This window comes from Conger conger, chromosome 8 (genome assembly GCF_963514075.1).
Source record: "Conger conger chromosome 8, fConCon1.1, whole genome shotgun sequence".
Lineage (NCBI taxonomy): Eukaryota > Metazoa > Chordata > Actinopteri > Anguilliformes > Congridae > Conger > Conger conger.
The window spans coordinates 8,384,363-8,397,725 of NC_083767.1; the positions used below are offsets into that span (position 1 = coordinate 8,384,363).

The 13,363-nt window shown below is 39.5% G+C and overlaps 1 protein-coding gene across 2 annotated transcripts; it reads right to left on the reverse strand.

Annotated features, from left to right (window-relative positions):
* Nucleotides 1-287: 287 nt before the first annotated feature.
* Nucleotides 288-3,754, reverse strand: LOC133135182 (claudin domain-containing protein 1-like). Of its 2 annotated transcripts, XM_061252000.1 has the most exons (5): nt 3,410-3,754; nt 2,886-3,009; nt 2,650-2,757; nt 2,348-2,485; nt 288-1,560 (listed from the first exon to the last, which is right to left on the reverse strand). In XM_061252000.1, the coding sequence occupies exons 2-5, from the start codon at nt 2,998-3,000 to the stop codon at nt 1,340-1,342; spliced, it is 582 nt and encodes a 193-aa protein (XP_061107984.1). In that variant the 5' UTR covers nt 3,001-3,009; nt 3,410-3,754; the 3' UTR covers nt 288-1,339. The 2 variants fall into 2 exon arrangements, with proteins under 2 accessions (XP_061107984.1, XP_061107983.1); XM_061251999.1 differs by having other exon boundaries at nt 2,886-3,754.
* Nucleotides 3,755-13,363: the final 9,609 nt, after the last annotated feature.

Consider the following 13,363-nt stretch of genomic DNA (forward strand, 5'->3'; position numbering starts at 1 on the left):
GTTTACACTTTACACTGACTTTACACAGCTGCCTATCAGAGAGCAACACTGCAGTCTGGGAAAGGAGCTTTGATGCTACTACCCCACTGTACTGGTCACACTGCAGATGACCACAGAATATAACATATCTCTTTTACATACTATCCATTTACACAGTTGGATATGCCTGAAGCAAATTCCATGCTCAGGAGTACAACGGCTGTACCCACCTGAGATTTAAACCTGCAACCACAAAGTTGCAACACAGATTCCTCAACCAGTTCAACACTGACACTCAGTGGGGAATCTGAGGGATGTATGTGACATTTATTCTCACATGCAAACATCACAATTATATACAATGCTGACATACAATCCTTCCCGTTAATACCCCTTCCCTCTCAAATTATATTCAGTACATTATGCACAGTGGTTTACGAGTTTTTCAGTAGTTGTATTTCAGTGGAAGTGTGTTGATAAACATTACATTGGTCCTCCACAATACAATCTAGAAGGGAAGGCTACACTGTGAACATTTTTACAGGACTTATGAAAATCATAATTTATGTATATGTTTGTTTCCCCCATGTGTTACAATCATTGAAGCCTTGTGTTTAAAAGCCATAAGCAATACAGTGGGTTTATATTTCCTTGGTTCGACTAAGGAATCTTAAGTGTTACAAGTTAGCAGTGGTTAAATTTATATTTAATCTAATGTCAAACCTGTCCAGGAAACTTTACACATTCCAATTAGACTCAAGTCCAAATACAAACCAAAAAAGGAAACTAAATACAGGATCAGAATTAGGGGACACTGCAAACCAATGAACAATTATAGTTATAATTTGGCAGTAACATATGACCACTGAACCGAGAAACTGTAATGTATAAAACGCAATTCATAAACTAAAATACTAAAACTAACTCCAAACCTAGACACACATCGATAAAATAAAAATACAGTTCAAATAAAATACAAATGTGCACTAAAATAAACCAATAAATTGTAACTGTAACAAAATGCATGCTAATTGAACTTGTGCAAGGATATACAAACATCAGACCGTTAAGTTCTCTCTCCTTCAGAACTCCAGAAAAAAATAAAAATAAAAATAAAAAATAAAAACTCATCCTCCTCATACAGATTTCCAGGCTTGGAAATTACATTCTCACAGAGAATGACTTTTCCATCTAGTGGTACGTTAAGATTCATAAAAGGATTCTTTGACAAGTTTTGACTACCCCCTACCCCTGCCACGCCCCGCCTGAAGTTGTTGTTACCAGCAGGTGAACTGTGCCTAAGCGGGTCTCAGCGCGTATCCCTACGCCACCCTGTACGCAGTCGTGCTGTAGCATGTCCCTACGCCACTCTGTACGCGGTCATGCGGTAGTAGTTCTTCCGGTGGCTGCGCGCTGCCCACACCAGCAGGGCGGCAGCCATCATGTGCAGGGGGGAGGAGATGAGAGCCAGGTAGAGAGACCAGCCCAACGACCCGTCGACCCCCCCAGGCAAAACCGAAACACGATGCAGCAGGTCCGTCCCAGCCAGATAGCAGCACACTGTGGCAAGGGTGCACATACCTAGGAGAGAAAGGGTTGAAGAGAAGAGGGTAACTTGGGGCGACATGGCTCAGGCAGTAAGCAGTCGTCTGGCAGTCGGAGGGTTGCCGGTTCGATCCCCCGCCCGGGCTGTGTCGAAGTGTCCCTGAGCAAGACACCTAACCCCCAAATGCTCCTGACGAGCTGGTCGGCGCCTTGCATGGCAGCCAATCGCCGTTGGTGTGTGAGTGTGTGTATGAATGGGTGAATGAGAAGAATCACTTGTACAGTGCTTTGGATAAAGGCGCTATATAAATGCCAACCATTTACCATTTAACTGGTACCCTCATACACAAAACCTGGAGACAGCTTCCACGTACCAGTTTCATTAATTCCAATGCAAGCCACTCATGACACATGAAGCAATTTCATTAATTGACTGTGAGACTAGAGCATGCACACAGGCTTTTTTGGACTTCAATGGGGACATTTGCTTTTTGGCATCGGAGGCTCAATGAACTGCAATACCTCCGGTAGCCACTGGAGTTTGCGAGCTTCCGGGGAATGTAAATCTCTACACACTAATGCAGGGGTAAGCAACCCTGGTCCTGGAGTGCCAGTGACATTTCCTACGTCTCCAACGGTAAATTAATTAAACCTGATTTATTACAACCAATTACAACATGTGTAGTGACACATTTGGATGGAGCAAAAAAAAAAGGCCCAGGCTTGCCTACCCCTGCACTAAGGGGATAGCCACAAAAATATTGACCAATGGGGTGGCAGGACCTACAATACAGGAATTGGATGCAATCTACAGGTATCTTACCAGCCAGCAGATGAAGCACACCGACACCTAGCGTGGGTGTGAAGCTGCGGCATAAGCAGCCACAGAGACCGATCATTCCTCCTAAGAGCACCAGACCCAGAGAGACCAGCGGCAGCAGGAACTGACACCTCCATAGGTCTGCACAAAGATGACAGGAAAGCGAGAGAGAGAGAGAGAGAGAGAGAGAGAGAGAGAGAGAGAGAGAGAGAGAGAGAGAGTTAACCTTAAGCCAGGATTGGCTGAACAGGGTTTGACACAGAAATCCCATTGAAAAAATGTGCTAATAAAATATCGCGACTCACAAGTGCGTAGCAGATCCTCTCCACTATTGTGATTTCCTGGCTCTTTGTACTTGGGGATGAACTGCTGCCGCAATGTGAAGGCGACACACTCGGTCTCCATTTTTGGATCTGGGGACGAAATCAAGAGAGCCTAGATAAATCAAACTGTTGAAAACCATGAAGACCATGCACAAAAAAACCCCAAAAAACAAGCAAAACCATGAAAGAAAATCAGGTTTCATTCAGGTGGTGCATACCGGGCTCCTTGTACCAGTACGATGGCACTTGCACACACCGCCACCAGAGCCCCATGGTCCCGTTGAGGCGGAAAAGCTTGTCGCTGTACGCCTTCTCGTCGAAATCTTCTTCCATGAACTCATCCTGCAAGGAGCGCAGATCTGATGCGTTTGCTTCGCCGACTGCAGGAGGGCTGGAGTATTGATACCAATGCTGTGTGCCCACTGCCACTGACAGATAGACTGTCGCCAGCAAGCTCAGGACGGAGCCGATCACAATTGCAGTGGCATAACGGTTATCCACCATCGTGGATACGACAGACGATAGGACCGACCAGTTGCGGTGTATAAGTTACAAATGGAAAATGTACGAAATGGTACCCCAATTGTCGTAGGTAGACTAAACGTTAGTTATATTCATAACTGAGTAAAATGGTTGAAAGGTGACAATTCGCAATTGATTTCGTAGCTAATTCCACGGCAGTCGATCAAATTAAAATAGAGAAGAAAAAAGTTCAAAACAAATACATTAACAAGACTATTACCTTCGTCGTCTGCGAGCTAACGTTAGAGTTAATTTAGATGGGGTGCTAGTTAGACCTAAAATGCTAGCTGGCTAAGTTAGCTACGTTAGCTAGGTATCGGCTATGTCGCTTGCTATATAAAGGTTCCCGTATATCAACTAACCGTTTTTGACCACTATCTCAATGAATCGCTTACATGCCATATATAGCGGTTACCAAGTAGTTTGCTCAATATGTAAGACAATAACTACTCTCCTTACAACATATTGTGAGTACATATAGTGAGCCTATCGCTTAGCTAACATAATACATTAAAACCATTGAACTATAATATAACTAAACCATCCCCTTTCCGTTTCCGGTATGTAGGGGATGCCCAGGAAATGCATTCGTGTAGAATGCTGTGAATTGTAGTTGTTTTCCCAGCTGTGAAGCAAAATGGCGCCCTTTAACGAGCTACAACCCACCATGAGAAATGCCTGTACACTATATTTTTGTAGAGTCTATGGTACATACACAAGCTCAGATTTTATCTTTGGCCCAATCGGGGCCTCCCATAGTCGCTAAAAGCCAGACAGTCTCCATGGTCCAAATCTATCCGAAAAGGCCCGGTGTGAGTGCAGGGGCATGGTCATCTGAAAACGTTTTGCTACGTTTTATGTGTTGAAAGATATGTTTTCTCCCAATGGTGTGTAACGTTTTACAATGTAGCTACTATGTCTGTCAGCCCACCCACAGTTTGCAACAGGATGGTTAGCTTGCCCTTTTCTGTTTAAATAAACGTTTTGTCAGGACTGACCGTGGCCCAGGCTTCTGTTATAGCCCAGCAAACACACCAGGTTGTAGCTATTTAGGTCTTGATTGAAGCCCACAATTCGTTAATTAGTTGAAGGTGTAGCCTAATAGTGATTGGAAAATTTCACAATTAGTATCGCAATTACAAATATAATTCCCTGCCATATGGGCGCCTGCGCTTGCATATTTCAGGCAATGTGAAGCTGGACAAAATAAAATCCACAGAATGGGATAAAAGCAACAATAGCCTAAATGTTACAATTTAAATATAAAATATGTGTGTAGTATTGAACACAGGAAATGCCACCTGTATATATAACATTGTATAATTAAAATATGTTCAATAACCAAATCATATTATAAAGCCTTTGTGAAGACATGTAAAAACTTCATCTGAAGCTAAAAGTGAATCAAAGATAGTTGTGTAAACACAAAAGTATTATGGCAGACGTCATAACAGATTTTAATTCACGAAAATTAAGAGTGTTTAGTATAATAATCAGATGTGTTTCAGATAACGCATTTGCACTAGCAGTTGTGGCTAGGGTTTAACTTCCACATTTCCAGTCTAATTTCCATATTAGCGTCAGCATTGTAATTTACATAAAAAATACCAGTTGGGTACATCCTAGAATTTTTTTATAAATCGCAACCATTTGCTTGGAAATGCCTTTGATATTGACCATCCATATTTGTACTTCTCATGGATTGTCCTTTATTTCACAAATGAAGTCTGGACTACAATATATAATGGAATAGTCACAACTAATTATTGCATGTTGTCCTTTTGAAATGATGTAACAAACATAATTGATATTATTCTTGACAATAATTTAATGGAAAATATCAATGTAAAATCAAGAAAGAAAATTGAAATAATAACATTTTTGTTCATAGCTGCCCATTTCCATCGAATTAAGTGAGCGCTTTCTCTGAAACACATATGTCTCTCACTTGAAGTGAGCAGATTACGTAAAGAGTTAAAACAGTGTTTGATTCTAATGGGAAATAAACCACAACAAATAGATATATAGCCCAAGAGCAAAATAAAGATACCTGGGTACACAGCTGTGCATGCATTGATTTGGCCACTAGATGTCGAACTGGTAACAGACATTTACAATGAGTTGTCATTGGAATTGTAGGACGTTAGCCCAGAGCAATTACGGGCAGTGGCAGACACTTATAGTGCACACCCAACGTTATCTTTTCAGTTTGACAGTGATATTATTATTATTATTATTATTATTATTATTATTATTATTATTATTATATACTTTATTTAAACGCGATAGCATCATAGGTCAAGACATTAAAATCAAAAGAAAGTATTAAAATGACAACGACCTCTTTTCGTGATGGTCGAGTGGTGGACAAAAATACACAACAAATTAAATAAAAGACGAAAAAATAACTGTATGATGCAGACTTAAAACTTGCTAGTGATTTAGAATCTCTAATTTGGACAGCAAAGTCATTATAAAGCGTAGGACCATTAATACTGAAAGTTTATACATTTCGGAACGAGTAAAACGAACAATCTTAAAGACATTTGTATAACCGGATTATAGTACTTCACTAGATCACTAAATTAACATGGAGTCATCAGACGGAGAGCTTTATACATTGAAATGCACACTTTCAATTTATATCGATAAGCAAGCGGAAACCATGTAAGCTCGCGGTACAAGGATTCAGATTCAGGTACAACATATGGTTTCAGGTCTCAGAAACAAGTCAACAACAAACTGAGTCAACAAGCTCAACAAAGTGACATGTTTGTGTAATGCTATTATTTTGCGAATTTGATACACATATTTAGCAAATAAAATATATTTTCCCATAAAACCGGAGCGTCACATCAGTGGTTCTGGCAGCCGGACGGACGGTGATGTGAACATAAGGTCAATTTTCCCCTACAACGAAATGGTCAGAATTAGCATTAGTCCTTCATGTACTGTAATTCACACAATATCTTACGAATGATGTCTATAATGTTTGTTAAATAATTTAATTTTAATAATAATATAATAAAATAATACATTTGTTTATAGCCGACAAATTCATCCACATCAATAAGTGAGACCTTTTATACCTTGATACTCCAGAAACAAGCATCCAGGACATACAAGTTCAGCCATGTTTATCATAGCATTATTGAGAGGTGAAGTTTACAAATTGCTTGATTTAAAACACTGTTCAATTGTAATGGAAAGTAAGCCACAACAGAAACTGCCAAAAAGATAAATAACATAAATAAATAGCAGAAATAACATATCCAAAATCTGGATACCTGGGCACACAACTGTGCATGTGTCATTGTTGCCACTAGATGTCGAACTGGTAGCAAACATTTACAAGGAGCTGTCATTGGAATTCTTGGAATAATATTTGACATTCGTGGGCAGTGGTAGACACTAGTCACTAGTCCACAGTCCAATGTTATCTTTTCAGTTTCACTGGCAGCCAGGCCAGAATTGGTGCAGGTGCGGCCCTCCCTATGTTGTTGATTTTCTGGGGTGGGTAGGGGGTTCAGTTCTCAAGAGATATGAGATAAATAATAAAATTAATGAAGCAGGAAAGTATGGTACTTTCCCATCAGTATTTCTTGAGGTTTGGCTCATGGTGAACTTTCCCCAAACTATATATTTTTAGCTGTCACGATTAACACAGATCCAGGAAGATCTTACTATAGCAGTTTTGTTATACCTATCTTTCTAGATCTGGGTGAATCATGTTTTTTCATTAGTTTCTACCTGACTGGATGAACCGGTTCCTCAAATGAAGCATGTACTTCGTCAGCCTGAAAATTCCATAAAAGATGGACTGATAAGGACAAAAATGGTAAACAATAAGGACGTCATTTTTCTTTCTGATGTTATATTTTCTGTTTATATTCTTATCTGCATCATCGCACTCTTTATTTGCTGCTTGCTATGCGTATTGCTATTTACAAACTCTAGTATTTAATTTATGTCTCAAAAAGCACATGTAATCAGCAGTGAGAATGAGGAAAAAACCATGCCATGTTGCTATAGCAAATACAAGCTGGCTTGCTCAGTCATCTTTACAATTTCTGAAGCATGGTAGTATGTGAACTGAAGAAATTATCAAATATTTACTAAGTTCATGCAAAGTAAAAAAAAAAAAAAAAGTAACAGGGTGGCACAGTCGTGCAGTTAATAGCACTCAACGACAATGGGCCTTTCTGTGAGGAGTTTGCATGTTCTCCCTCTGTTCAATCCAGTAGTCCAGTTTCTTCCCACAATCCAAAGACATGCAGTAGGTGAACTAGGAACTCTAAATTGCCTGTATGAATGTGTGAGTGAATCTTGTGTGGGCCCTGCATTGGATTGGCAACCTGTCCAGAATGTATTCCTGCCTCTTGCTCACTGCATGCTGGGATTGGCCCCAGTCCTCTTCATGACCCTGACCAGGAATAAGCGGTTTTGATGGATGGATGAATAGTATCTCAGATACCAAACATGATAGCAAACAAGAACATATCACGCTCACCATACATTTTGAACCTTAATGAAAGTTAAGTGTTTCATGAAAGAGTTGAGCATTGCATTCAGGGACTGTTGTTAACATTCCAAGACTGTAAGACTGTATAGCAGAAGTTATTTGTCCTGCGGATCTGAAAGTTGCTAAATTATTTGAATGTGGTACATTTAAAATGATTTACAAGCACAGATTTTGTGGCAAGCTTGTGTTTAATATAACTGTGTGTAGAGCTATGGCTGTTCTTTGTTAGTTGCTCTACCAGTTTCTCTTTTACCAACACAGAGTTCAGTGACATGTTCACTGGAGCGTGATGTGCAGTTGTTTTGTGTAAAGAATGTGTTTGTAGGAGTGTGTCTGGAAGTGTTTCATCCAATTGCAAATTCATTTCTGTAAGATACCAACACTTAAATTCAGTGGCAGTGGTCTTCAAAATGGAATGTTAATTTAAATTAGAATAAGGTTTTTTTAATTACTTATTAACAATTATTCTGCCAAATATTCTTTTATTGTGCTTTTATTGTCACTGTCACAAAGATTGGATTTTTGTAGAATATACAGAAAAAAAAACAATAATAAAATAAGTTCTGTATGAAATGCAAAATGTAAGTGAATCCATTAACACTAGACTATATTTTCAGAAGCTGTGTCATAAATTTGAACAACAGAACCAAATGTCTGTCTGCATGACGTATTTTGAGTTCCTCCCAAACTGATGACGTAAAAAGAGGAGAGTTAGAGGTCAAATGGAAGAAGCAGAACTGGTATAAAGCTTTACACTGTGTTGCCATAAATAACTCATTCCTTTAATTTGAAAAGAGCTGCATCATCAAGGTGTAGCCTGAAAGCTTGACCTGTGCTGACCAAACAAGGACACACACACACACACACACACACACACACACATGCACACACAGTGACTGGTACGGTAAATATGAATAAAGTATATTCATATTTACCATGTAGAGTACATACATTCAATGCAATAATAATAGTAATAATACTATGTAATATATGATAACACCTTCATGTATATAGTAATTTTCAAAACAGTGTTACAAAGTGCTTACAACAAACAACAAAAAGGACATAATATAAAAACAAAATGGACCACACATTACACATAGTATAAATTGAACACAGGGTGTTTTAACACATTAGTTAAAAGTCTAAAAAAATATGTTTTTAAAAGTAATTTATAATATGACGCTGAGTTTATAGTAATACAGTAAGATTCAGTGAAACACAGATATAAGTAGGAAAAGGAGGAAGCCTGATCCACATAATCCCAGCCGTTGTGAACGATAAACATAAAAAAAGGAAAGGAAGGTGGGAGAAGAAAGTGGAAAGTGGAAAGCACATTAGAGATAGTAGAAACAAACACACACTGAGAAAGTTCCCGCATCAGCATGAGAAGACCAGAGGGAACCTGAGTAATCATCAGTGTAGGAACACTTAAACAGGACTGCACTGAACTGACTGAAACAGACGCATAGAGACAGAACTGAACAAAAATACAGCCATTGATGGAATATTTCAGTTAATAAATAAGATGATGGAGTCATTGAATGGGTGTTCAATCCCTTCCCCTCTACTGTGCTATAGGTAAGTTCAGGGCTTGTGCCTCATCTATGAATCTTTTTTTGAAATAATTGTCATAATTAGTTGTTTGTAATGTTTGTCACAATATTATGTTTAATAATGTTAAATATGTTTTATAACGCAACTTTCTCTCATGTTAAAATGGCCTCTCGTGTAATGTTTTTGTCATTGATGTAAACACAAAGAAGTGTAATTATGATCAGCAGTACATATATTAATATACTGTTTTATTAAAATAGACTTATACATGTATTTTATTTGCAACAGGTAAATATTGGGACACGCCCTCATGTAATGATTGTTTTATGTTTAGACTACACTGCTCAACTTAACAACTGTTTAATGGCTTGTATCACACCATGGTTAACAAAAATACTTAAGAAAACCTGAAATTTGTTCAATTGAGTTAATTAAATGGGAAAGTAATTAATGTACCTGATCTAGCAATACCATACATTTAATTTGCTGCAAAACATTTTCTGTATCAGATCTTGCTGTGGTACCATATGTGGTAATTTCACATGAACTGATTATCTAATAGGATTGCCTTTTTGATTATTTGAGACTGAGGAAAAGATATGGAACTTCTACCTTTGTCTATACCGGGGTATATTTTTGGTAAGTTAAATTCTTACACTTTCGAATAAGGTACATTAATTGGAGTTGTTAAAATTAATTAAGACATAAAAATGCATTACATGAACATAAAAAATAATAATAATCCAATGTGAATTGGCATTAACTAATATAGTTAAAATGAATTAATGAATATATAAACAAAGTTGTACGAATTGGCCAAAAGTAGTTAGTTAGTAAACAACTACATTAGTTAATGCTAGTTAATGTAAGCTTAAAATTTTATGTTAAGGGTTAACAATTTTTCTTCATGAACATTTACATTGAGGGTCTTGAGAGTTCATGTAAGCTTAATTTAGAGAGTTTAGAAGAGGTTAGCATGAAGGTACTGTTTGTGTACTCTATTGTTTTAAAGGTTTACTTCATGCTTTATTGTTTTAAATAAAGTAAATGAGGATGTGATAAAGGCTGATGATAACATCAATATAAACAGGAAGAACAATTATAAAAGGAAAATCTGAAGTTGGAGAAGATTCAGGCCTGAATTAGTACAGCCAGTGACCGTGAGTCAGGTCTTTTTTTTATTTTTTTTATTTCTTCTCACTAATATTGGTTTATTTCACTGCTTGGATGATTATGAGGCAAGTTGGCTTGCTGGTTGGCTCAGCTAGCCACATTAATTTGTATCACAACAAATGTAATACAAATACAAGTTGGCTAGCTGACCTGCAAACTAGATATTACACAGCATGTTTATACCAGATAAGCTTTCTGTTTCAATGATGCTGGACAATACTTTACATTTTCTCAGTAAAAAATGTATTATTGGTTAGATAGTTAATCTATCAATAAAAGAATAAAGACACTAGGAAGATTTCTGACATGTCCCAGAACACTGCAAATGTGATGTGTAAGTTGTTTTCCACTGGACAGGTAATGTAAACATTTAATGACAAGACAAAGGTAAAACAAATACAGTCAAAAATATCTAATCAAAGAGCCATTATCTCTGTTACAGATAATTGCATTTCCAGACATTTAATTTCAAGGAAAAGACAACGATGATGAAAATAATAACAATTCCCACACTGTTCTTATTAATGCTGTTCCAGTACCATATACCTGGAGCCCAAAGTACAACCATGACTAGTGCCCCCACTACAATCCTGACTGAGGTTACAGTGGCGACAGATACTGAAGCCTCAACTACAACCATGCCTGGTTCCCCCAATTCAACAATGACTGGGGTTACTACGGCAACAGACACTGAAGCCCCAAAAACAACCATGACTAGTGCCCCCACTCCAACCGTGACAGAGGTTACTATGAAAACAGGAACTGAAGCTGCAAGTACAACCCCAGATACCACCATGACTGGTGTCCGTACTACCATGGCAACAGAGGCAACAGTGACAACAGACACTGAAGCCCCAACTACGACCATGACTGGTGCCCCCACTAAAATGGTGACTGAGGCTACAGTGACAAAAGAAACTGAAACTCCAAGTACAGCCATGACTGGTGTCCCTACTGCAATGGCGACAGAGGTTACGGAAACAACAGACACTGAAGCCAAAACCACAACCATGACTGGTGATTCCACAACAACAGTCACTGAGGTTACTATGACAACAGCTGGAGAAGCCCCAACAACAATAATGACAGATGTTACTATGACAATAGCCATTGAATCCCCAACTACAGCCATGGCTATTGCTTCTTCTACAAGGATGACTGAGCTTACAATGCCAACAGGTACTGAAGCCCCAACTACAACCATGACTGGAGCTACTATGACAACAGGAACTGAAGGCCCAGTGACAACTATGACTGGTGTACGCACGACCACAGTCACTACGGGTACAATGACAACAGGACGAGAAGCTCCAACTGCAACCATGACTGGTTCCCCCACTTCAACAATGACTGAGGTTACTACGACAACAGACACTGAAGCCCCATCTACAACCATGACGAGTGCCCCCACTATAATCCTGACTGAGGTTACAGTGGCGACAGATACTGAAGCCTCAACTACAACCATGCCTGGTTCCCCCACTTCAACAATGACTGAGGTTACTACGACAACAGACACTGAAGCCCCAACTACAACCATGACTAGTGCCCCCATTATAATCCTTACTGAGGTTACTATGGCAACAGACACTGAAGCCCCAAAAACAACCATGACTAGTGCCCCCACTCCAACCATGACAGAGGTTACTATGAAAAGAGGAACAACCCCAGATACCACCATGACTGGTGTCCGTACTACCATGGCAACAGAGGCAACAGTAACAACAGACACTGAGGCCCCAACTACAACCATGACTGGTGCCCAGACTACAACAGTGACTGAGGTTACTATGACAACAGGTACTGAAGCCAAAACTACAACCATGACTAGTGCCCCCACTGTAATCCTTACTGAGCTTACTATGGAAACGAACACTGAAGCCCCAAAAACAACCATGACTGGTGCCCTCACTACAACTGTGAATGGGTTTACAATGACAATGGAAACTGAAGCCCAAACTACAGCCATGACTCTTGCCTCCTCTACAAGGATGACTGAACTTACTATGCCTACAGGTACTGAAGCCCCAACTGCAACTATGATGGGTGCCTCCACTACAATAGAGACAGAGGTACCTGTGACAACAGAAACAAAAGCCTCAACTACAATTATGACTGGTGCCCGCATGACAACAGTCACTACAGATACAATGACAACAGGGCGAGAAGCTCCAACTACAATCATGACTAGTGTCCCCACTACAATGGTGACTGGGGTTACAATGACAACAGACACTGAAGCCCCAACTACAACCATGACTAGTGCCCCCACTATAATCCTTACTGAGGTTACGATGAAAACAGGAACTGAAGCTGCAAGTACAACCCCAGATACCACCATGACTGGTGTCCGTACTACGATGGCAACAGACGCTACAGTGACAAAAGAAACTGAAACTCCAAGTACAGTCATGACTGGTGCCCCTACTACAATGGTGACAGAGGTTATGGAGACAACAGACACTGAAGCCAAAACCACAACCATGACTGGTGATTCCACAACAACAGTCACTGAGGTTAAAATGACAACAGCTGGAGAAGCCCCAACAACAAAAATGACAGATGTTACTATGACAACAGCAATTGAAGCCCCAACTACAGCCATGACTCTTGCCTCATCTACAAGGATGACTGAGCTTAAGATAACAACAGGAACTGAAGCCCCATCTATAACCATGACTGGTACCCCCACTACAATGGCAACTGACATTACTGTGACAACCGACATGGAAACCCAAACTACAACCATGACTGGTGATCCCAGTACAATTGTGACCAGGGCTACAATGACAACAGACACTGAAGCCCCAACTAAAACCATGACTGCTGGAGCCATGACAATGACGACTGAGGGTACTATGACAACAGACACTGAAGACTCAACTGCAACTATGATGGGTGCCTCCACTACAATGGAGACAG